Genomic DNA, 25,733 nt, shown 5'->3' on the forward strand with positions numbered 1-25,733 from the left:
CTTGTTCAGCCACTTGAAGAATGGTTCACTCTTAACTTTTTCCAAAACCTGGTGTACTGGCTCTTTGAATATAGTGTTAACTGCTTGAAGGTTTGTTGATCCTGACTGCCCAGTGAAATCTCTCCGTGGTTTGTTGTTATTGTAATGGTCCGACCTGAAATTCCTCTTCTCCTGGGGGATAGCCTTATCTTTTCCCTTCCCTTACTGTTGATCTTCTTCAACTATTTTATACTTTTTGATATGGTCCATAAGCTGACGCATGTTAGTTACTGGTTTGCCAGTTAAGGACTTCCTCAAACCATGGTTAATGGGGAGGCTAAGCTTAAACGTGCTAAGGGCCATTCCATCAAAATTGCCCTCCATATCATTAAACATCTTCTAGTACCTATCTGAATACGTTTTCAAGGTCTCACCTTCTTGCATGCTTAAGGATAGCAATGAAGACAGGGGCCTGGCCACTCTTCTACATATGACAAAACGGGAACCAAATGCTTATGTAAGCTTTTTGAAGGAGTCGATGGAGTCGCTTCTAGGCTGTCAAATCATCTCATTGCAACCGGTCCAAGACTAAAGGGGGAAAACTTTGCACATCAAAGCCTCATTTCTGGAATAGACAGCCATCCTCTGATTAAAGTGACTCACATGTTCCACAAGGTCCGTTTTACCATTATAAATGGTGAAGGTTGGCTGGTTAAAACGCCGAGAAAGTCTCGCTCCTTCAATTCTATGCGTGAAGGGTGACCTAGAGATTTGATTCAAGGCTTTGCTCATAGCATCGTTCCCTACACCTCCACGTGATGGGCTTCGAGGTTGCCTCTTGCAACGGTGCTCCTCTTCATAGGAAAATGATTCACTGATTGGTGTCCGAGATCTTTGCTCGTAAGTGACATCCTGGTCGTCACCCTAATCTTCATCAGAATGCGAAGAAATTCGTTTCCTCTTTGCATGGCGCAACTCCCTCTTTAGCCTCTCAATTTCCAGTTGCATGTTGTGGTTCTTCTCCACATGAGACACGTGACTTCCTCCATGTGGTTGGCTTCGCTCAGGGTGTGTAGTATGCACACTGCCTTCACGATCTTATCTCTGCTCCAAATTGAGAAAATGGTCTATGTGTTGGGACACCCTAGATTCTGCTGGTTGTTGCCCTGGTTCAACCATTATCAACTGTTGCTTCCACTTTTTCTCAAACTCTTCCCATAGACGGCGCCAATTGTAGGGTCTATTTTTGTAGCCCAAGCCCAAAAGGTTTGGATTATGAGTCCACTCAACCCAAAATAATGAATTTGTAGAGAATGGGTGAAAGAGTTAGGCTGATTGTGAACTAAACAATAGTTAACTATGGTGTTCAAGAAGGAACTGATATGGTGTTCCGCGTGAGTTTGGCCAACCAAAACAAAATCACAACAAAACAAAAAGCCAAAATACTCTTTCCTCACGCCACAAGATTTCAAACACACGTTTGCCGCCCCCACGTTTTTAGTGACGTGCCGTTCTTGAAATGTCAAAGTGGGGTTTGTATTAAGTGTGGTCGGAACTGCTCAACATGGAAGACTAATGTATTTGATTTTAAACAACAGACATTGAAAAGTGACATTGTATAATGTTGTAATAAATATATTAAAAATCGTGGGACTCATATGATTTGACCAAACACTATAAATGATAGGTGATGGGACTCTCTTTGTTTTTCTTTCGCGTTCCTTTTTTCCTTCTTTCCCTCTTTTAGAAACTCACGCCTGTTAATAATTTTACTGTACATATCAAATCAGTCATCACTCATACGATTTTTTTCCCACTTTTGAAAATATGTTGTTACAAATATAGTATTACATACAATATTTTATTTTTTTATTATAAATATTTTAAATATATGTTTTCATGATATTTTTTAAATTACAGTTTTCCTATAATTTTGAAAACGGTTGTTTGCAATCACGAACTAAACAAATATATTTTTCTTATTTTTAAAAAATTTGTATGAAAGACTATATGTTGGATTAAGGGAATTGAAGCATGAACATTCAACTGTGCATTGTGAGCATCACACCAGTGAGAACTCATTGACTTGAACTCTAAATACAATCCGCTTTTGAGCTTCAGATCTAATGCTTATTAGACATTTATTTATTTATTTTAATTTGCATTCCGTAATTGAATATCACTCAACAGTGAATACTACCCCTTTTATATGTGATTTTAAATTGGACAAAATTTGAAGTTGTAACGTAAAATTACAACTTTTTATAAAAAAATTAACATTGTTACATATTTTGAAAATTAATTATTAAATTTCATGTTTTTTACGTTCTTAATATACATGTTAAATTTTGTGCCAATCAGATTTTATTTACTATATGATTTATAAATTTATGTTTTATGCATAATTTTAAATTACAAAAATTTTAATTTAAACAATTGATTGATGACATAGTTATTGATCATGGATTTTCTGAAAATTTTGCAAGCACAAAGGATATAATAAGAAAATGTAATCTAATAGTGAATTTGTCAAAATTCACATCTAATAAAAAGATATTAAGTGAAGTTGTAGTTTTAGGCTATAATTAAATTTGTAACCAAACTTTGTCATTTTAAATTTAAACAATAATAAGAGTTTAGCCATTGAAAACTATGACAAATAAAGTATGTTTGATTAGGGTATTTGATTAAGAACATTCACATCAATGCTCTTAAAATAGTTTTTTAGTTATTTTATAGCTCCAAACAAACAAAAACATCACACAACAATGTTGTTAAACTTAAAATATTTTACTAATTTACTACAGTTAGCTTTGCTATAGTGAATTGTTAGTAGTAGCAGCTCATTGTAATAAGTTGTTACAAATATTAAATTATTTTCTCTTTCTTGTCTCGTTATTAAATTAGTTTCTCTCTCTCACTCAATACTGAACATGTCTAATGTTTATTATATTTATTTTATTTGTTTATTTATATTATTTTAATGTGTTATTTATTAAAATAAAACTTTGATGTCGAGTATATTATAAAATAAATTATTAAAATAGATAAAATAAATTTTTATGTTACTAAAAGCTATTTTTTTTAGATCATGTGAATGCCCCAAAAGAAAGTCATAGTTTAAAAAACACCATATTTTGAAAACACATCAAAATAAACTTTTAGTTTTTTTTTTTTTTTTTTTTGAGAAGGAAAATAAACTTTTAGTTTTTGACTAACAATATAAGTGGCATCGTGGATTATGTAAATATATTGAAAATCGTGTAACCCAAAAGATTTGACCAAACACTCTGAATGATTGCTAATGAGACCCTCTTTTTCTTCATTTCACATTCTTTTTTTTCTTTTTCTTTGTCTCTCTTTTTAGAAACTCACGACTATTAATAATTTTATTATACATATCAAATTAGTCATCACCTAACAAAAAATCAAACACATAATTTTAAAAATAAATGCCCTACAGAGAGTTATAGTTTTCAATTTAATTTAAAAACACCATATTTTGAAGACACATAAAAATAAGGAGGTATTTGGTAGTTTGTACATTATTTTAAACACATATTTTTAATTTTTAATTTTTAAATAACACCACACCTATTTTTATATACTTTTTAACTCATATATATTTCAAAAAATCTAAAAAATTGTTATTTAAGACTCTAAGAAGGTATTTGATTAATGTTTTCAAATAACTATTTTTAGTTTTTAAATAACATTTCATACATTTTAATACACTTTTTTACCTATATATATATATTTCTACAAATATTTTCAACTAATAATTTTTAATTTTTAAACACATATATCAACCCTCTTAAACTTTTAGCTTTTGACTAACGATACAAGTGGCATCGTGCTTTGTGTAAATTTATTGAACATCGTGTAAGCTATATAATTTGACCAAACACTCTATGCATGATTGCTAATGGGACCCTCTATCTCTTCATTTCACATCCTTTTTTTTCTTTTTCTTTGCCTCTCCTTTTACAAACTCACGACAATTTTATTATACATATCTATCGGTCATCACTTGTTAAAAAAAAAAAAAAAAATTCATACCCATGTCAAACATACAATTTTATTTTTTTACTTTTAAAAATATATTACTAGAAACATGATATTAAATACATTTTTTACATAATAAGTACTTTGAACATATATTTTCATAACACATTTTAAATCATAATTTTTACTTCGTTTTAAAAACTATTGTTTGCAATCACATATCTAATGGGTATATTTTATTTTATTTTTTTTAAAATATGTATGAAAGACTGTATATGTTGGATTAAGGAGATTGAGGCATGAACATCCAACTGTGCATTGAGAGCATCGCCAGTGAGAACCCATTGACTTGAAGTCTAAATGCAATCCGCTTTTGAGCTTCAGACATTTACCGTATTTGAATATCACTCAACACTCAACACTCAACAGTGAACAGACATGTACATTTGCAAGTAAAAAAAAAAAAAAAAAAAAAAAAAAGTGAACAGACATGTACATTTGCAAGTAAAAAAAAAAAAAAAAAAAAAAAAAAGACAGAATGGATTCAAAATAAAAAATTGTATCTACAAATACACAAATTAAACCACTATATGTACTCCATTTGGAGACCGTATCACCTGTAATGATACTTAATGAATTATCAATACGTAAATAAATGCAATAGCCACATGAGATTCCTAGCCTTTGAAGATTCATGATCAATGACCAGTTTTGCTCCAATATTTATATTCATCCTCCAAACACCAAAAAGAATTCCTCCACTTCCAAGATAGGCATCCATTTGCACTATTCTTATCCATGGATGTAGTATCTACAGCACAAACTGCTATTTTTCTTTTCTGTTCTCTTGACATGCAAAAAATCAGACTAGGCAGCTGTGGCCACTTTTAAGGCCAGGATGAAAATCAAAAATTTTGGGGTATAGCCAATCCATGATTAACATCAAATGGCATAAATTGGGTTCAATTCTGTATCAGAATCCAATTGATTCCATAAGCTAGTCCCACTTCTTGACATCTTCTCTTTCTTCCTCACTTTGCGAACTTGTTTCGACTTAACCACGTAATATGTCATGGTTCCAAGAACTCCTGCCATGGTGACTCCCCCTATAACTGTAACAAGCACTGCAGCCCACTTGTTATGCCGACCAACCACTATATATGCCGAAGAGAGAAATGCAACCGTAGTGCAAACAGAGGCCAACCACATTAGCTTATTGATCACCTCAACAACCCGCCTCTCAGACTTCATCTCCCCTCTGACAATTGTGATTTGCACCAGCACAACAGCCAATGACGTAAAGAGTGCAATGGCATTAAAGATGAAGAAGATCTTGAATGGTGTACTGCTCGCCATCACAGCAGTCCCACTATCAGTATCACCACCAGGAACTGTGAAAATCGCAGCAAATGCAACTGTGGCAAATAGCACGGCAACCACTGTGACTGAGTTGGTGGCATTGTTGATTCCAGCTATGTGGAGCTTACGGAGCTCCTTGGCTATCCCATTCACATTCCTGTTCGTTTTGCGGGTTTGTTCAAGCTGCGTGTGTACATCTTTTTTTATCTCCGTCACTGTTATCCTAAGCTCATCTCGTGGCTGGTTAAGTTCATTTGCTCTTACGGCACCATAACGAGCCAAGCAGTCCTTAATTTCTGTGGATTCTTCAGAGAGGGGCATTCCATCAGCTATGTCAAAGGCTGTTTTATGGTCTCGTGTTAGTGCATTCACATTAGTGTCGGGAAGCAATAACAGCTCGTTCACTATCTGCAAGAAATAATAAGTGTCACAATTGTTGCATTTGAACTGACTTTAAAATTGTGATTACGTGTTCTTAACTACCAGTATGGTAATGATTTCTCGTCCAAACATGACAACTATTGTGCTATATCTATGTAAATAATAAAATCCAAAAACGAAAAAGAAGAAATCGAATAGAAAACAACAAATCAAATGTCTGAAAACTGAGCCCCATAGAGCTCACATGTACTCTATGGCTTGTTATGAATGTTTGATAAATCAAATTTTACCAGCCATATTATATGAGAAAATAAATCCAAATCCATTTCCTAGCTGGTATAGAGTTTGCTTCTGAACCAAAATAAAAATGGTAATATGCACTAAAGCGAAATCATACAAAAGACAGTATTTTGCATTTTTGATAATTTCCCTAGAACCTGTAAAAGCATGTTATGCTATCCTTTGAAGCAGTTCCCAACCAATTTCCAGACATCCATTAATCAAAAATAAAAATAAAAATTCTAAATTGGGACTTGGGACACGAGAGAGAGAGAAGAAAAGGTTCTCTAAATATTGAAGCAGTTTTTCAAATATAACAAAATTTATTAAAAGAACATTACGTAGGAACAGGTGTATATAACACGTGGATAGCCAGCACAAGTTAAATATAGCTGAAATATCTATTAACCTTCACAAGATGTTGTTGCATAACTGAGGGTCGAAATCAAGCAAGGCCGAACCAAATGGTACTTGGCTCATAACATAACGGGATGAGCTACCTACAGGCTAAATTCATCCAGGCTGACTCAAGAAGTCTCTTGGAAATTTCATTTATTAGCATATGTGTTACTCAGACATATGGTGACTTCATTAAAGGTCTTGGTACTTATCCTCTTCTCAAAGGTATATAGGTCCATGGTTCATCCTGCTATGGATGTGGGATTTAAAGGGTTAGGAATATCATTTGTCAGGGGGGAAAAAAGAAAAGATCTCCAGTGGCCTAGACTTGAGTAATTAAAGTTAATTCTCATTCTCAACTAACACTGTGTTGCAAGTCCAACTGAGCAAGAGAATGAGGAAGCATATAAAGACTTAATATCTCAATACTTGGACCAAACTTTGCTCAAACTAGGCTCAAATAAGCTTGAAGAGTGATTTTTTCAAGGAACAACAAAAAGGTATTAGGCTGTCTCAGTTTAATTTGCAACCCTTCTCATAAGGCTGAAAAGCATGAAATTAAGGGAAATAATTATAATTGTAGTCAACAGCAGAAAATATCTATAAATGAACATAAGAATTTAGCAATAACAATAAATACCTCTGCCCGCTTTTTCCTGGTGGCTACATGTAATGCCGTATTGCCAAACTTGTCTGGGAGCATGACAATAGCTGCATCTGCCTCAAGAAGCAACCTCACCACTTCACAGCTAACCCCTTTTACAGCCATATGCAGAGCAGTCTGCCCTTTCTTATCAGTCCTTCGAGCTAATTGGGGATCTTTGTCAAGCAATGCCTTTACAATATCTTCATGCCCTTGCCGGGAAGCTAAATGTAATGCGTTCTTTCCATTGGATCTAGATATCTCCAGCAAGCTAGGATCTTTTGATAGCAATTCTTTAACTACTGCTGTATGCCCTCTTGTGGCAGCAGTTATAAGAGGGGTTGCATTTGATTGGCCAACTGTTTTGCTTAGCCCTGGGTCATGATCTAATAGCACCTGGACAATGGCTGCACAGAGATAGTTGACGATTGAGGATGGCCCAGAACTATGATGTATTTACAGTGCACATATTGAAAACAGAACCATGAAGGCAAACAATTAGACAGCGTAAACTTAAGGTTGCACATACTGAAAGATAAGCGGACAAACACTTCATAAGAAAAGCATATCTGCTTCTGAAACCATGTTGAAAACAGCACTACCCCTAAATATTAGAAGACTTATTTTAATATATGCTTTGAGCAGACCGTAAAATTAAACAGAATGTTACTAGAATGGACTTTGAACTCCTTCCATCATTATTTTTTTCCCCTTCTTGCCTTAGAATGTCTCAACAATATCCTTCAATTTCTATCATATACGTTACAGAATTAGTCTCTTGTGGGCATGAAGAACAAATTGCTCCTCTCGTTCAACTTACACATTAGAGGCATGTTATGGACCTGTGGTCATCAATTTTAACTATCACATCATTTGATTCATAGCCTATAAAAGAGAACAAGATCAAACAAACCAACTAAACTATGATACAAATGATTAGACTGCACAACAAAATCAAAACTCTAAAAGGATTACCTTCATGACCTTGTCTTGCAGCAATGTGCAAAGGATCAAACCCGGACCTATTCTTAAACGAAATTGCCTCCTTAGTGGTATACTGCAACAACTCCTTAACAACATCAAGATGACCCTTCTCGGCTGCAGTAAACAACGCGGTCTCGCCCAATTCATTCACCTCATTCACAATGGCTGCCCTTATATCAAGCACCTCGGCATCAAAATCCGCCCCGCTCAGTGTCCCAACCAACTGTGCATCAATTTCACCCAAGATTTGCTTCACAGCTTCCAAATCCCCACGCTGCACAGCCAAGTGGAGCTCAGTGTCATTGTGGCGACCCGTCACCTGCTTCACATACTTCTTCTTATCTATCTTCTTGCCCGAATTCGACATAACCAAAGACTTGCTAGAATTCGAAACCAGCAGAGCCTTGCCGGAATTGGATAGCACCATAGTCGGTGTCCTTGGAGTTGGAGGTTCAGAGATATGGTTGGCATTCCGGTCCAGGACTAAGCCCAAGCCCAAGCCCCGGCCCGGACTCTTCTCCATACACCTCTCGTCTCCTTCACAACCTACCATTTACTTAAGCTTTCGTATCAAATCGATCAAACATACTAAACATACACAATCTCGCTACATTTTTACAAAAAAAAATTCGTGGGTTTGGTTCAAAGAAACCAAAATATTCAAAAAATTAACGCAAACTATGCTTTTTCTATAGATACCAGTATGACGCGGTAACACAAGCAAATTCTAAAAAATTATAACATGAAAATGTCAGTATAACAATGTCATCCTAAATAAAGTGCCAGCCATTCTTAGCTTTTCATTTAAGAAACACATAAATCTCAGTTTTCATTTGCTTTATATCAAAAGATAATGCAGGGAAAAGGAAAATTACCTTCTTCAGGTACAGACTCCATATGGAGAGGGGACAATGGAGCCCTATTGATTCATAATTGAGAGAAACTTTTTTTTTTTTTTTTTTTTGATAATAAATTTTTTTTAAAAAAATCCAAGGTTAGGAGGAGGCAGTGATCTAAGGAAATGGAAATGTCAACGGCGCCGGAGATAGAATAATGACCACTGGACCACCCGGGGTCGGGCGCGAATCACACACCAGGGAGCTTTTATTGCGACTTGGGACTTGGAAGCTCGTTGGGTTTTTTGGTTGGTTGGTTGGTTGTTTGTATTTGCCATGTCAGCATAATAATGATAAAAATAAGTCAAAAATTATATACTACATCCTGTTATGTTGGACAGTTTTTAGATGCGTCTTGCTGTAAGGTGGGGATTGAAACGATATTTTTATATGTATTTTTAGTTACAATGACTTGTTTAAATAATAATAATAATAATATACACTAATAATTTTATAATGAGTTGGAAAAGATAAATTTTAGTTTGTTTGAAGTCAAACTATATCTTTTTAAATTTGATCAATTATCATATTTACATACAATTAGTCCTTCCTATATTTTGTTTAAAAAGTTTTTGTTAAGGACTAATTTTGATAGCTAATGTGAAATCACAGGACTAAAATAATAAAAACGAAACTAATAAAACTAAAATGACAATTAATCAAACTTAAAAAAAAAAAAAAAAGAGTTTCAATCTATAACGTCTGTTTTTTATGAATATTTTTTATCATCAGCTAAGACATCAATCAGTTTTTAATATAAATGAAGATTGAATTCAAAATCTCTTATTCAACTACCAGAGATTTTACAGAGCTAATTGGAATACAATTAACCAGACTTAAATGCTCTTAACTATGAAAAATTAAATTACAAATTTACTTAATTATGGATATATTCTTATATTTAAGATGAAATAAACATTTGGAAAAAGAAAAACAGGATCATTAAAAGATAAAAAAGAGGTTTAAATTGTGTAATTTACTTAACTATGGAAAATCTAAATTACAAATTTACTTTAACAATGGATATCCTTATATTTAAGATAAAGTAACATTTGGGGAAAAAAAATCTTTATCAATAGTAAAAGATAAAAATGAGGCACAGTTTCAAATCTAACGGTCCAAAGTAGTGTCCCGCGAAGATCAACCAACGAGAAGGCTTAGATGGAATAACATTTTTACATATCCGAAGCAACGAATAAAACCTTAAACCTCGAATGTCGGCAGTTATCTCTGTTAACAGGAGACACAGACAGAAACAGAAACACACACATTCAGACAGCTTAGAGTTCAGTTTCAACTTTAAAAGTTGAAGTTCCAACCTTAATTAATATCTGAGCTAAAAAAAAAACGTCTGCAATTAAATGGGGAACATCCACGGCCATCGCAAACACCGTAACAGCTCTCATCAAAATAAACCGCCTTCAAATTCACAGCCCTTTAAATATGGTCCGTCCGATCAAGCTCCACAAGTCCCCAGCTCCAGCAAGCACAAGCCCAAAACCAACATGGTCTCCTTGCCTTACGGTCATGTGGACTCGACCCTACGAGCCCTCGCCGGCCAAGCCGAGGGGTTCGGCCACCGCGCCATCGGTGGGCTCCACGGTTCTCTTTACCATGTCACCACCTTAGCAGGTCACCACCACCTTCTTGCTTTTCATTTCGTCACTCTATTTGGTTATATAAAATTATGTGTTCGTGTTTATGAAATTCAAAATTCTGGCGCATTGGGATTTTTTGTGTTTTTATTAGGTTTCAAAAGTTGGATGCGAGACAGTGGTTTATGGTTATATGTTAGGCTTTTGGGATTTTACTGTTCACTGGTTTAACAGTTAGTTTATTGAGCTTTACTTTTTGGTTACTTATATATATATATATATGTGTAAATATGATCATCATGATAATGTGAATTGCCTGGACATTGTTAATTCGATGGGGTTGTTTCAACTGGTTAGGTAGATTAGCGAGTTTGGAATTGTTGCATTAATAGGGATTTCACTAATGCAAATAATGGAAATGTTCGAGGTTTTAGCGAATAGTAGAATTTTGGCAAGTGGAATTGAGGTAGAGTTTTACTAGGTTGTTCATTGTTGCAAAGTTTAGACTTTGGAAAATGCTAAATATCTTAGTGTAAATTTTATTAGAAAAGTTTACAAATTGACATGGCAATGTAACAATGAATGTGATTGGTGCCACTTCAACGATATGATAAGTTTTGAATTACCTTTTTATGATTGATAACACACCTGTTTGAAAAGCTTATATAGTAAAATTTATAATATTTCTAACATCACTCTTAGACTTTGTAGCACTATAAGTTTTTATTGGGGCTACAAGTATATTTTATTGATAGTCTTCAGTGTGATTATGGTTATGTGGGTTGGGTTGCCAAACCTGAATTTGTAATTCAATTTGGTATTCCCTACCTGAACTATTGACAAATTGTATTGGTGTAGTTGGGGCATCAGCTTGTCAAACTCTTCTCTTTGGAGGACCATTCTAGAGGTTTTCAAGAGTCTGTATTTGATTGTGTTCTGATATGCATAACATATTCTTCATTATGGTTTTGCAGATGATGGGCCAGGATCACTTCGTGAAGGATGTCGCAATAAAGAACCACTATGGATTGTGTTTGAAGTTTCAGGCACCATTCATCTATCTTCTTACTTGAATGTGTCATCCTATAAGACCATTGATGGCCGAGGACAAAGGATTAAACTCACTGGGAAAGGTTTGAGGCTGAAGGAGTGTGAACATGTAATTATATGCAATCTGGAGTTTGAAGGTGGTAGGGGTCCTGATGTTGATGCCATCCAAATCAAACCTAATTCAAAACATATATGGATAGACCGCTGCACCCTTCGTGACTATGATGATGGACTGATAGATATCACTAGGGAAAGCACAGATATTACTGTTTCTAGGTGAGATCAAAATTCCTTGTTTCAAGAAATTTCTCTCATTGAAAAATAAAGAATAATAGTTAATGTCTTCAAACATTGGCTTCAGGTGTCACTTTTTACAACATGACAAGACAATGCTCATTGGAGCAGACCCTTCTCATATTGGCGACAGATGCATTCGAGTGACCATTCACCATTGTTTTTTTGATGGGACCAAACAGCGGCATCCTCGAGTTAGATATGGGAAAGTGCATCTTTACAACAATTATACCAGAAACTGGGGCATTTATGCTGTTTGTGCCAGTGTGGAATCACAGGTGCTATTTTTATTAACCAAATTCTATTATTTGTTGGTTTGAACATTTAAAAGGTTTCAAGTTTTTTCCTACTCTAGGTGATTAAAGATCTTGTATCTATATTGTGATATCAGATATACTCCCAATGCAATATATATGAAGCAGGACAAAAGAGGGTTGCATTTAAATATCTCACAGAGAAGGTATATCCACTTTCTAGTTTTGAACTGAGTACATTTCTGAAGTCTGCGCAATCATCTAGAACTGATTGGTTTTAATTGTCTGAGGGCTTAAGTAAAGTTTGTATACATAGGTGTAAATACACACAAACACAATGGGATTTTGGTTGTGAATTCAGCTCTTTGAGCATTCTTTAATTGAAACCGCAAAAGGAAAAAAATTTAAAATGTAACATACATAAAGACACATTTTTGCATTAAAATATCAGTTTCTTATTCATGTAAAAAATTTGTCTGCAGTAAGAGAGCTTTATATGCTAATAATTTTCTGCTTTCCAGTAGGTAGATATTTTTTTGCTAGTATATGAAAGTAGAAATGGATAAGCAAACCTATGGATTTTCTGTCTTTTTTTTTTTTTTTTTCAATTTCTGTTGTCTCTATTGTGTTTTGATCTACGATATCTATCTCTTTATGTTCCTTTCTAAATGTGGTATAGGAGCACAACAATTATGATTGCATAAATTAAGACATTTTGGCTTCCTCTCAACATGAGTGACTATATTTTAGCATTCCACAAGAGCTTTTGTTATCCTCTTTTTGGTTCCCATTTCCATTTAGCAGTGAATTTCTTTCAATATTTCATGTCTTCAAGTATCAATGATTGAGATTAATAATCTTGCTATCTAGAAGCCATACAGCACCCAACATTTAGAAGTAGGAATAAAAGAGGAAAAAATAAGAAAAGCAAAAGATTTTCAATGATGAGGCCCCTGATGCCTATCTAACTGAATTATAGAAGAATTATCCGATGGAAAGAGGACACCTCATAGCAATGGAATAGATGGTATGTGACTTCTGCACATGATGCAAAATTGAGTAGAATGACTGCACTCTCTCACTCATAAAGGCATGTGACCTGTAGTTCATTAATCAAGAACTGTGAAAAGACTCCCGAGTCCTGACCTGTAGTGGCCTTCTACAAGCATTATTTCTTATAGTTCATGACCAGTTGGATTGAACTTTGAAATTAACTTTCAAGGTGTTCATAGGAATTTTCCGCTCCAAAAGTAATCCAAACAATCTCCCATACCCTCCCATAAGAAAAGAAGACAAATATCTTGAGTTGTCAATTTCATACATAAATCCTTGTGATGGTTTCATGTAGCTGGTTATGTTAATCATTCATATGAACAAGTTGAATTTTCATGAGACATATACATGAGAATCTTTGGATATTGGAGGTCCTAGTCAGGATAGGTAGGAACCGACTCTTATTGTGTTATTTAAAGGTTTGTTAGTATTTTATTTTATTTTTAATTGTCAAGCTTTGTTAGTATTTATGATAGGCTTAAACTCAGCTTTCAAGGAATGGAAAGATGGAGGTAATGGTCCATTAGCTGATACTTATCCAATGTGTCTTGTGTATGCATATGCATATGCATATGCATTTTGTTGCTTGACTAGATAATTGAGGATGCATGACATAATTTAGAATTGTGTTTATGTTGGATTTTTCTAATTGCCTACTTTGTTAGATCCACCTTTTGATCGTCTTAGCCATATACAAACAACCAAAATGTTGGTTAACCATTTTTCCCTTGTGGCCTTATCCTGTTTTCATCTACTGGATGGTTGACACTATAAATCCCTGTGCTAGATATTGGGAAAAGCATGACATTATGTGAAAGTATATATGTTGGAGTTTTACTAGCTGCCCGTACATTGTAAATCCATTGGTTGATAGTAGTAGCATATTTAAAAATGCTTGCCAATTAAGCTGCACAGACAAATGCCATCAAAAGTGTTGAATAAATAGTTTTTGAGTTGTGGAATTGCGGAATATGATCTTTTTCAAAGTACCACGTCTCCATTTGGTTAGAATGATCCTTCCTGTGAAATTGTATATTTTACTGGAAGTATGTGAATTTGTCCATGTCCAATAAATTGTTTCAGCATCTAACAGCCGAGATGTGTTTTTCCTAATGAGATTGAAGTTGGTTTTTGTGACCTCTGTCTAGGCAACTGACAAGGAGGAGGCAACAACTGGCTGCATAAACTCTGAAGGGGATTTATTCATAAGTGCAACTCAAGCGGGGCTAATGACCAAGGATACTGCACACAAAATGTTTCATCCTAGCGAACACTACCCTATATGGACAGTGGAACCGCCCACGGATGATCTTAAGCAAGTTCTCCAGCATTGCACAGGATGGCAGTCTGTTCCTCGACCTGGAGATCAGAAGGCGGTAGCGTAGTATCTTGATAACTACATATATAATCTCTAATTAGTAATTTTGACTTTGATGTTTGTTTCAACAAAATACCTCTTCCCGTGTGTAAAAGGCAACCAGTGAGTTTTCCTTTTAAGCAAGGATGAAATAAATAAGATTTTTGTTTTGATGTTGTTATGTACCTACTTTTACTTCCCCATTTTCCTGGTTGACATAGACACTTGACAGGTCTCAGAACTTGTTGAGTTGTTGTGCCCCATTTCTTTGGTTAGTGTACATCAGATCTTGCTGATAGGTAAGCTTATTATCTAATTTGATGTGTTGGTTTCACTGACAATATATATAATTATTATAAAAGTTTTCTTGGTCCTGTTTTGCACTTTTCTTCTGCTGTATTCTTTGAATCTTACTTTAAGAAGCAACAAAAATAGTTTTAAATTAGCAGCTAGCAGGCCAACTTGGGAAGAAGTTAGAAATAAAACTATTTGTTGAAAATAGCATCAAAAGATTGGAAAATCCGCATGCATGTGTTGTTTATGACCCGGCATTATAAATGATATAGGTTTGAGTGTCAAGAGGTGGGTCATATAATCTTGGTAATTTTTAAAGGCTCAAATGATTCAAATGTATGTGCATGGAAACTTTGAAAATGATAATATATATGCTTATATCTAGAAAGTGAAAGGGTATATTGACATGACCATTTCCATACAAACCAATTATAACTAGAATCTTCTTTCGGGCCCATATAAGCAGCGGTTGTCTTTTGACTCGCCATTTTATTAAGGAGAATTGTTGCTCATTCATTTCAAGGTCAAAAACTTTTACAAACCATGACGCGCCCTTTTGAAACTCGAGACCACAACTCAATAGCCTATTGTCCTCAACGTTCATGTTGAAGTATAAACGGGGAAAAAACCATGCAAGTGAAATTGTCTTAAACCAAAAAAAAAAAAAAAAAAAAAAAAAAAAAAAAAGGGTTGATAGGCAAGTATTCCATTATTATAATAATAATTATTATTATTCTATGCATTGTACAAACATAATTAGTTAATAATAAATAAATAAAAAAATGTAATCAAAATGATGGTAACAATAATATTAATTGATGATACTGTTGATGGATGGAGAAATCTTACCTTGATTACCTACCAACAAGGTAAAAAGTAAAAACAAACTAGAGATTTGTCAGGGATGATTCTAGCAGGAGACTCTTTGGTACATAAGGATTTTTTTTTTTTTTTTTTTTTTTTTTGAGAAGGCTTTGGTACATAAGTTAGTAATGAACTTTTCAATAAAAAGGGAAAATGCAAAGTTTTGCTTTGTAATGGCTACACCTCCCACTAAAAAGTTAACACTACTACATATTTTGTAAATCTAACTATTAGATTGTATGTTCTTAATATGCATGTCAAATTTTGCGTCAATTCGTTGTTATTTACTATTTGATCCATAAGCATTTTTTTTTAATGAATAATTTTGGACTATAAAAACTTGAAATTTAAACATTTAATTGATAATATAATATTGATCTTTGATTTTTAGAAACTTTTGCAAACTTGGAAAATATAAAAAGAAAATATTTGATTTGTCAAAATTCATATTTATTAAAAAGACATTGAATTAAGTTTTAACCATACTTTGTCTATAAAGAAATGCAGTATTTAAAAAAAAGTTGTGCACACCTTTGCGGAGGTCCTTCTTCCCATTTTAAACTTTGTGGGGGGAGGAGAAAATGAAAATCTCTCTTCCATTGCAACACATACTTCATATTTGACTTAGGGGTTGTTATGGATACGATCCCGAAATATCAATGGTAGGGTTCAACATTTCCAATGGGGTCAATCGCATTTCTATGTTGGGAAAGGACATACTTCAATCTTGATTTTACACAAGGTAGCTAGGGTTGAGGACAGTAATAGAACTATATTATATATATATATATATGAAATTTTAAAATTTTAAAATAAAAAAATTTATATTCGGCCTCCCTAAAAATTAAAATTGGTCATAAAAGCCAATAAAACACAATAAACATCTCGTTCCTTGTGACTCTACACTATATGATCAAGTGTATTTGGGTGGTGCGTGTACTTATGTTTATTGATTTTGACTTTTTGTAAACTTTAGAACACATTTATTGATTAATTAGCATTTTTTATATGCAAATGACTCAAGTTGTATAGTTTTTGACTTTGGTTATTTGTTGTTTGGGACTTAGAAGCGTGGTTCTTTTTATTTCCCTGGCGATGTTAATTATTATTTTTAGTTCAATAATATTTGACATATAATTAGATGATAAATGTGGGGACGTAGGCCCAAATATCCTTCGGGCCTTAGGCCTTGTTTGAGGAGGTATAATGGTTCTAGAATAGATCAATAGCAAGAAAGAAGTAATACTTTGAACTTCATGAGCAAACTATGACTGTAATGGCTAAGAGAGGTTGTCTAAGGAGGAATATCCCCTCGACCAAACGCAATGAAGATCAAGATATGCCTCTTGTCATCTAGGGTGACATTCCAAGAGGTTTTATTGATAAAGACATGCACTATGAATGTACTGGAAAAAGGGGAGCTTGGAAATATCTAAGGAAAAACTGCTGCCACCGCATTGAATGCCCTACAGCTAACTTTTTGGCTGCATTTATGTGAAGAAGACCCCTGAACAATGATGCCTTGGCTACTTCAACTTATAGAGGGCCAAAGGGGGTGTCTGATGGGACAAGCACTCAAGTAGTGGTTTGGATAGTCAATAAATGAAGGGCTAAGATCATTCAAAGGGGACTATATAATGTAAGAGACCCCTGAGGACAATTGGAGGAAAAAGGAAAGAGAGAGAGACATTGTAGCAATCAAGAATTGAACTTGTAATCAAACTTAAGAAACAATATATATAAGAATTGATCTTCTCGGACTGTGCTGAGAATAATTTTCTGTAGTTTAAATCAGTCTATCTTCCTTTCCTTGTCATCTGGATCCACTTACTTGTTGTCCAACTCGTTAAAGTGCAGTTTTCCAACACACTCTACAAATTGTGTATTGGGTTTTTTGGGTCTAAGTTCATTTATCTTTTGTGCTGAGGATCCAAATTGTGTCCTTATAGTAAATATGATTTATATTTGATTGGTAAATCTAGCTACAATATTAGATTTATTTCAAGAAAAAAATGCATATAATTCAAAAACAACTATCATGTGTCTTTTTTATTTTTATTTTTTTTTATTAATTTGTTAAATGAATTTATTTAGAATGATGGAGCAACTATTATAAATTTTGCTAGATAAGTCTTAAAAATTGATTTTTGAGACACAACATATAAGTAATTAAGACTTTTATTTATCATATTATTGAAATGATACCAAATATATTCATTATCATATCCATTTTTAAATATTATATAGTAAAATTGGTAGTAGTTTTTATGCACCAAAAGTCTGCTGGAATTGGCGTGGTAATTAGAGACTCGGCTGGTAGGATTATTGTGCATGTATTAAGAAAATCCAGGTAACCTTCGGAGCGGTGGAAGCTGAACCCAAAGTTGTTGAATTCGGTCTACATTTTGAGAGGGATGATGATCCAAGAGTTTGTTTTGGAGAGTGACTCATTGACTCTCATAAATGCACTGAAAGAGACCTCCCCCATCCTCTTCAATAGCTGATGTGGTGTATAGTTTGCTGTTTGATTCCCACAATTTTCGCCAAATGGATTTTTCCCATGCTCGTCGGCAAACCAATAGACCGGCTCATCTCTTAGCTAAATATGCTCTAGGCATTGATGACTTCTCTGTTTGGTTAGAAGAGAGTCCTTGCTTTCTTGAACAAGCTCTTCTAAATGATGTATTGTTAATTCTTTCGTTTCAATAAAGTTTTGAAGTATTTCAAATCAAAAAGAAAAAAAAAATTGGTAGTAGTTTTGAAGTTTTATTTATTATCCTCTTTACATGACACTAATTTAATTGTAAACTTGTAAACATATTGATAGTGACAGTGATTAGTTTACAAACATTATCTATTGTCACATTAGTTTGTAAACTTGTAGCATTTAATAGCAGCTTTAACGTTTTTCTTGTGGTTATTTTATTAATACTAATTTTTTTTTTCTCACAGTGTTTCTTCAAACCTTTCAACCAGAGATTAATCACTGTTTGCGACAGGTGAGCCCATAGCGGGGTAAATCGCTGGCCCAAAGAGTTTTTTTAAAGTGCTGGTGCTTGGACTTGAACTAGGGAGCTCCTAGTCAAATCCAAGATAACCACTTTGAGATCAAGTGTCCAACTACTCGGCCAACCCCACTGGGTTTAATACTAAATAAATACTAGTTTACATTTAATAAAAGAAAATCAATTATACTTGGCCCCGCCTAAAGTAAATTCTTGGGCTTGTTCCTGACTTAGTGCCCATTTGTTTCCACGTTTTGGGCCCAAAAAGCGACTTTTGAAAAAATTCAGGCCTAAATGTGTGTTTGGTGAAGCCCAAAACGCAACTTTTTGTCAAAAGTTGCGTTTTATATTTGTGAAGAAACGCACATTCATTGAAAGTTCCACTTCGGTCCATTTTGCAAAAGTCCCATGCGCGTTCATCGTATATCCGTTGGAGAATATTGGCAATTACCAAATTACCCTTCAATCTGTCCTCAGTCCTCAGTCTGTGCGCCTCATTCCTCTCCTCTCATCTCATCTCATCTCTCTGCTCTTCCCTCATCGTTCTGTTACAAACACAGCACCACCCAACAAAATCGAAATCAACTCATTTCAAACCCGGTCTATCACCAGTCTACCACCACAATCAACAAAATCAACAAACCCATTTCAAACCTAACTCAAAATCAACCCAAAACAAAATCAACTCAAAATCAAACCCAAAATCCACAAAAAATCAACTCAAAATTAAACCATTAACTGAAAACCCATAACCCAAACCCAAAATCAAAATCAAATACAAATACAAACCCAATGTTTCAATCATCTTCATCATCATCATCATCTTTTCTGGAGGAAGTAAAAGATCGGCTTTCGAATTGTCAAAAAAAAAAGAGCTTAGATGTGGAATGTTCTGGAGGAAGTGAAAGGGAAAAAGGGGAAAGAATGAAGAAAAAAGTGAAAAGTGGAATGTTTTGGAGGGGAAATGGTAGGGAAAAAGGGAAAAAAAAGGGGGAAAAAAAAAGAAAAAGAAAAAAGAGAAGGGTATGTGGGTGGAGGAGAAAAAAAGAGGAGAAAAAAAAGGAAAAAAAGGAGGAAATGTTATCACAGTATTTGTACAATATTTTCACAATAAATCTTAAAGGGTAGGTTATTATTAGCTAATATTGGTGAGAAAAAAAATAATTTTTTTAGAAAGAGAAAAAAATAATTTTAATAGTACATTAAAATTAAAATTTGTTTCAATTATCACAGTAATTTCATAATATTTTCACAATAAATCTTAAGTGGTAGGTTATTATTAGCTAATATTGATGAGAAAAAAAATAATTTTTTTAGAAAGAGAAAAATTGATTTAAGTATATAAAGTAGTTGATTTAAGTATGAAATAAACTCACATAAAAAAAAAAAAAAGTATGAAATAAACTCCCTTATATATACATTGTCATTTTTGGTAATTTATCCCTCAAACTGCCACTTTTATAAGTGCTAGCCACACACTCAGTTTTTTCAAAAAGCACTTTTTAACAGCTTTTACCAAACACTTAGCTTTTTGAAAATGCACTTTTTAATTATGCACTTTTTGAAAACTCAACTTTTTCATTATGCACTTTTACAAAAAGGTAAACCAAACTCACCCTTAGGAGCGTTCCTTGAATTTTTCTTGAGTTGACATCGAGTTGGTCAGGCTCCACCCATCAAAGGTGACCAGCCATAAATTTATATATCATCATCAATGATGATGACTAACTTTTAAAGTGAAATTTTATAATTATCACTAACTTGAATTTGATCATCGATTCTAAAAAAAAAAGAAAAAAGAATTTGATCATCCATGCAATCAGGATTTGAGCCATAAGTTCGTTTAGCTGAAATTTTTCAAAATAAATACTAAAATATAAGCCAACTACACCATTTTTCTTTGTTTTCTGTTCACGGGATGTTTCTTTGGTTTGCTTTTTACTCGAGTTTTTGGTGGAAGGATTATTAATAATAATTATCAAATAAAGCAAGCCTGAAAAAACTAGGAATGACAACTAGTCGGGTTCGGGCCGGGTTTTTTCATACCCGGACCTAACTCGCTGGTCAAGACCCGTGGCCTGGGCTCGGCCCGTTTACTAAATGAATTTTTTTTGGGGACTTGGACTTGCCCTTGTCGAGCCTCGCGGGCCCCGTGGGGCTCGTCCCTCATGACCAGCCCAGCCCAAAATCAGAAACGAAAATTTTGTTTTATGATTTTTCGGCCCAAATCACAAACACAAACATAAATCCAAATACAATCACAAACATAAACACAGAAATTACAAACACAGATTTCAGATCTATGATTTTCCCTTTCAAAATCACAAACCAAACACAAATTTCAGATCTATGATTTTCATTTTTCCCTTTCAGAAATCATAAACACAAACACAAACACAAACTCACATGATTGAGGCAAACTAAACCAAGATAAAAGAAAAAGAAAAAAGAAAAAAGAAAAAAGAAATGGAGAATGAGGTGGAGTGAGGCCGTGTCACGCTTGTAGTTGTGGCCATGGGCAAGGAAGATGAGAGGGGCAGAGGACTGTGCGACAATACGAGATCGGTGATGGTGAGGACGAATTGGAGTTGAGAGAGTAGAGAGCCTGTGCTACGTGAGGAAAATGAGAGAAGCAACGACGTTTATAGTCTCGATGCTATTATTCACGCTTCTCATCCTCGATTCATGATTCGAATCCAGCTTTTCCAATTTCCCCCCCAAAAAAAAAAAGCTCTGCTTTTTGGAACAACAACAACGACAACAACAACAACAACTTTTATGGCGATTGGATTTTCCGGCGAGTGAAAAAACGGTTGGATTTCTGGCGAGATTTGAGAACATAGAGTTTAGTTTTTGATCTGGCAAAACAAAATTAAAAAAAAAAAAGAAAAGAAAAAGAAAAGAGAAAGATAGAGAGAGCACGAAACGGTTACTACTCTCACTACTATTATATAAAAACCAAAAATCAAAACTTAGAATCTTTCACTGCTTGTGGGCTTGTGGCCGTGTGTGTGAGAGAGCTGAGAGATGAAGAGGGAGAGGCGGAGGTGTGAGCTGAAATGGGGAGAGGAATAGAAAAGTTTAGGGTTTTTAACTATATATATGTGTAAGGGAAATTTAGTAATTATATATATATATATATAAAACTGGGTTTTATCTGGGTCAAGTTTCGGGTTTGTTTGATAAAACCTAGACCCGCTTCAGGTTTTTTTTTTTTTTTTTATTTTTTTTAAAACCCATGCCCGACCCTATTCTTTATTGGGTTGGATAAAATTCGACCCATTAGAATCAAGCTAGGCCAAGTATCCATGGGTTGGATCTAAATTGCCATCCCTAGGAAAGTCGAGAAATTCTCATACAATAAACTCCAAATAGGGACACATCCAGTCACATTCAAAGAATCAAAAGTTTTGCCATGATTTGAGCCGCACGCTTGGCCTTGTAATCAAAAATGGGCTACGCCTTTGTTTACTGTTTCAACAACATCACATCACAAATAAATATAGTGACCACTCAGTCGGCCTTAATTTTTATAACTTGATCTGAAGTAGAAAAAGATTAAGGGACACAGACTTTGCTATAATTTGTTAACTTAGTCAATCACGAGACGGTAAAGAAAACAAAAACATGTGAAAACTATTGTTTACATTTAATAATAGCACTTTTATTTTTATAACATTCAAAAATGTATTTTTACAGCACTAAAAATTGAAGAACAATACCTAAACACTACTGTCAAACCAACCCTTAACCTCTAGACCATGAATGCCGTTGATGAGACAAGGAATATGAAGAGGAAACACTAGTACCCCCCGAGCTATTGTTGTTCCCAAAGAACAGGTCCGACAAGTAATTCCCCACATCCTCAGGGGCAAATCTGACAGTTACCCCAACATTTCGCTCTCCAACAACATTAGACCTATGAGCATCGTAGAATTCCCGATAACTTCGGACGATCTTTCTCGCTAACAAGACTTTCATTTCGTCTCGGAGTTTCGGGTCCGCTACGACGAACGAGCTCTGTTTCCTACAAGTTTCGTCGAAGCTCGAATTGAATTTCCTAAAAATTTCCTTCGCCTGAGCTGGAGTAATCGTGGCCGTTGGATTTTCCGGCAGCGTTGCAATCACTGGGCCCCACGCTAATCTCTCGTAATTCGCAGAAAATAGTTTCACTTTCTCTTCGTGCTTTGCGATCCAATCCTCGCCGAGAAGGTACTTCAAGTTCGAGGTTTGAACTTTGGAGACAACGTGGTTAAGGTTGTTTGCTAAGAATATGTACGAGAGACAAACGTCTTTGTGATGTTCTACTTTGCCGTCGAGTTTGCAGAGGAGTACGAGGATTAACCAAGCCATGCGCATGGAAATCGCCGGTGCCGGAGAGTCATCGGTGGATGGACTTTCGAAGTAGGATTCCGGTAACGATGATCTCGGCGGCGGAGGACAGTCGGCGAAAATGTCTGCGAGGATGTTACTGTAATCGGCGAGGAGAGAGAGGTAGTTCATGGTGGTGAGAGTCAGAATGTCAACACCGCCGCCACCGTGGATTTTCGACTTCGACGAGTCCTTTTGCATTGTTGACTCGAACTCTGATAGCATTGTGCGGACCGAGTCGCTGAGTTTGTTCAGCGAGTTGAGAGCTTGAGCTCGAACGGTGACGGTTGATTCGAATGAGAAGATGGAATCGATTTCGATCCAGTTGGTTGAAATCGCTGTGTACATGTCGAGCACACGGAAAATTTTCTCAGGATGAGATTTCTTGCTTTTAGCTACGACGAGTTCGGGGAATCCGAAGAGAAGAGTAGCTCCTTCTTTGGAAATCTCAGTGAAACAAGATTCTCTGATCGAGTCTGAGGAAGCGAAAACGTGGTCGCAGAGGATTCTCTCTCCGTTGAAAAGAATTGTCATCGAAACTTTCACTGCCTCCAACCAATCCTTGATTCTGCGATCGAGAACTTCCCAGTCCATCTTATTGATTTGTGAGGAGCTAATTTTTTCAACTCCAAGTCGATAAATGCCTTCGTCGACTATCGATTTTCTGATAATTTTGTATATACTGATACACTCTTTGGCGTAACCAGTAGAGATCATACACTCAGCTATGGATCTCAAGTCAGTCATAGCTATGGAAGAAACTTCTTCGACTTCATCGATTGAATCACCTACGTTGCGCACTTCATCATCTTGTGAGACTGAGCCATCATCGTAATCGGAAATGCTTGATCGAGCGGAGGCGCGTGAGGATCGAGCGGAGACTGATTCGGGGTCCAAGTGAGCTCGATTCATGGAAAGGATTTGATAGAACTCCTTCTGGAGTCTCTTCATGGCTATCTGCATAAGATTCTGTGCGTGCACGAGCTTCTCCGAGGTCGAGTTCTCGATGACCATGGCGTGCATGGATTTCTGAAGATCGTTCACGCACCTGATGAATTGCATGGCTTCACTTTTGCTCTCGTAGAACAAAGATGTGACTTTGGCATAAGTGGAGGTTTCTGGGTTCCACTTGTTTATCAAAACCGTGGCCGCTTCGATGCTCTGCTCGATCAATGACTCCGAAAAGCTGCGACGAGGAGTACCAGTTGAAATTGAGTTTCTTGCAGGCGAAGAATACCGAGACATAGAGAAAGATGAAGTTTTGGAGTTGAAGCAAATACTCCTCATTCCTTTTCTAGGCATTTTTAAGATCTAGGAATGAATATGAGTGATTGTTTGTTTGTTTTTGGGTGTGATAGATAAATCCTTGAGGTCTGTGATGGTGTGTGAGAAAAGGTATATCACCGTATCAGAGCTAAAGATTTCTAGTTCTTAGTGTCTTTGTTTATGGTAAATTGTGAGTTGGAACATTGTTGTGGGGGTATATATAGACAAATGAACAATGCCGTTGCTTGGCCGATAGTCAAAAATAAAGAAAGAAATGAACGCCGCCATTATTGCTGAAAGAAATATTGAAACGTGTACACTGTGTAGGCCTTAGGGAAGAACGTGGGGTAATGACTTTTTAAACTGTACAGGGTGTCACGTAAATTGACTCTCACACGTTCCACGCGTACAGTTGTATACTTGTATTTGTGTGTCTCTGACTCTCTCGGAGAAGCTGGGACTTCGAAATTTGATAAAAGTAAAACCCAAGGAAATATCAAAATAATAAGAGGTGGAAATATTTTTGTACAAAATTGATGAGGGAAAATAGATTTGCCCGTGTGTAACGACACCCAACTGTTCCGTTTTGTAGTGATACATATAAAAAAATAAAAAAAAATAAAAAAAAACTCTGGATTGGGTATTATAAAAATAATAATCTATCAAGTCAAAAAAGTATCAATTTTCTAAAATAAATAAAAGCTATCAAGTCAAAAAGAATAAATTGAACCCTTCAAAAGAGGATAAATTGAAATAAATATCATTGGAGATATAAATCTCTTGATAACTTATCCTTCCGTGCGCTTGATAGTTTTGAAAGATTATTGCATGTGCGTGATTTGAAGATCTTGACTAGATTTTTGTAATTTACATACATTATTTATTTATTTTTCTCTAAATCCCACCTTAAACAATTCTTTTTAGTAATCTATATATACATAAAGAAATTTGTGTTTTACTACATGAAAAAAAACCTTAACGGTTTATTATATTGTTTGCTTTTTTTTTGGTATGGTTTTATTTGAATCAACTATGAAGTCAAAATGATAAATTGTAATAAATATTGTAAGAACTGGATTTAATAAGAACTAAGTTTAGCAATCCAAACTCACTTAGAATAGTGGTGCCTTGTACTTCAACCCAAACCCAAACCCAAACAATAAAATTGTTTTGTATAGAGGTGGGAAGACAATTACAGTTTAGTTGCAAGCTAAGCTTAAGGCTAGTGATATAGTTATCAAATACAGAGGAACAAATCAGATAGTTGATGGTAAGAAAAGTTCTCCTCTATCACTTCCGAGGAATAGTTCTTATATAAGTCTTACCTAGGTTTTTATCAAGTTATACACTGTTTAATTTTCTATTTCTTACTCTCTTTCTCTCAGCCTCTCCTCGAGTAGACCAC

General features: G+C 35.0%; 3 protein-coding genes across 3 annotated transcripts; 1 reads left to right on the forward strand and 2 right to left on the reverse strand.

Annotated features, from left to right (window-relative positions):
• Window positions 1-4,508: 4,508 nt before the first annotated feature.
• LOC112025481 (ankyrin repeat-containing protein ITN1) lies at window positions 4,509-9,142 on the reverse strand. The gene is made up of 4 exons (XM_024058156.2): window positions 8,905-9,142; window positions 8,021-8,575; window positions 7,043-7,452; window positions 4,509-5,751 (listed from the first exon to the last, which is right to left on the reverse strand). Exons 1-4 carry the CDS (start codon window positions 8,924-8,926, stop codon window positions 4,927-4,929), a joined length of 1,812 nt encoding a protein of 603 aa, XP_023913924.1. The 5' UTR covers window positions 8,927-9,142; the 3' UTR covers window positions 4,509-4,926.
• Window positions 9,143-10,178: 1,036 nt separating this feature from the next.
• Window positions 10,179-14,701, forward strand: LOC112025472 (probable pectate lyase 4). The gene is made up of 5 exons (XM_024058147.2): window positions 10,179-10,557; window positions 11,495-11,846; window positions 11,932-12,142; window positions 12,256-12,324; window positions 14,320-14,701. The coding sequence occupies exons 1-5, from the start codon at window positions 10,287-10,289 to the stop codon at window positions 14,554-14,556; spliced, it is 1,140 nt and encodes a 379-aa protein (XP_023913915.1). The 5' UTR covers window positions 10,179-10,286; the 3' UTR covers window positions 14,557-14,701.
• Window positions 14,702-22,307: 7,606 nt separating this feature from the next.
• LOC112025476 (exocyst complex component EXO70H1) lies at window positions 22,308-24,561 on the reverse strand. Its single transcript, XM_024058150.2, has one exon. The coding sequence runs from the start codon at window positions 24,362-24,364 to the stop codon at window positions 22,439-22,441; it is 1,926 nt and encodes a 641-aa protein (XP_023913918.1). The 5' UTR covers window positions 24,365-24,561; the 3' UTR covers window positions 22,308-22,438.
• Window positions 24,562-25,733: the final 1,172 nt, after the last annotated feature.

Source organism: Quercus suber, unplaced genomic scaffold (assembly GCF_002906115.3).
Source record: "Quercus suber isolate HL8 unplaced genomic scaffold, Cork oak 2.0 scaffold_88, whole genome shotgun sequence".
Classification (NCBI taxonomy): domain Eukaryota; kingdom Viridiplantae; phylum Streptophyta; class Magnoliopsida; order Fagales; family Fagaceae; genus Quercus; species Quercus suber.

Bases quoted from the DNA above. Each gene is read 5' to 3' on its own strand.
- LOC112025481 (XM_024058156.2), bottom strand. From the start codon at position 8,926: ATGGAGTCTGTACCTGAAGAAG. The intron at 8,576-8,904 runs GTAATTTTCCTT...AGTAAATGGTAG, and splicing joins GGAGTCTGTACCTGAAGAAG to GTTGTGAAGGAGACGAGAGG. The intron at 7,453-8,020 runs GTAATCCTTTTA...ATCTCTGTGCAG, and splicing joins TGCAAGACAAGGTCATGAAG to CCATTGTCCAGGTGCTATTA.
- LOC112025472 (XM_024058147.2), top strand. From the start codon at position 10,287: ATGGGGAACATCCACGGCCATCGCAAACACCGTAACAGCTCTCATCAA. The intron at 11,847-11,931 runs GTGAGATCAAAA...CATTGGCTTCAG, and splicing joins ACAGATATTACTGTTTCTAG to GTGTCACTTTTTACAACATG. The intron at 12,143-12,255 runs GTGCTATTTTTA...TTGTGATATCAG, and splicing joins GTGCCAGTGTGGAATCACAG to ATATACTCCCAATGCAATAT.
- LOC112025476 (XM_024058150.2), bottom strand. From the start codon at position 24,364: ATGCCTAGAAAAGGAATGAGGAGTATTTGCTTCAACTCCAAAACTTCA.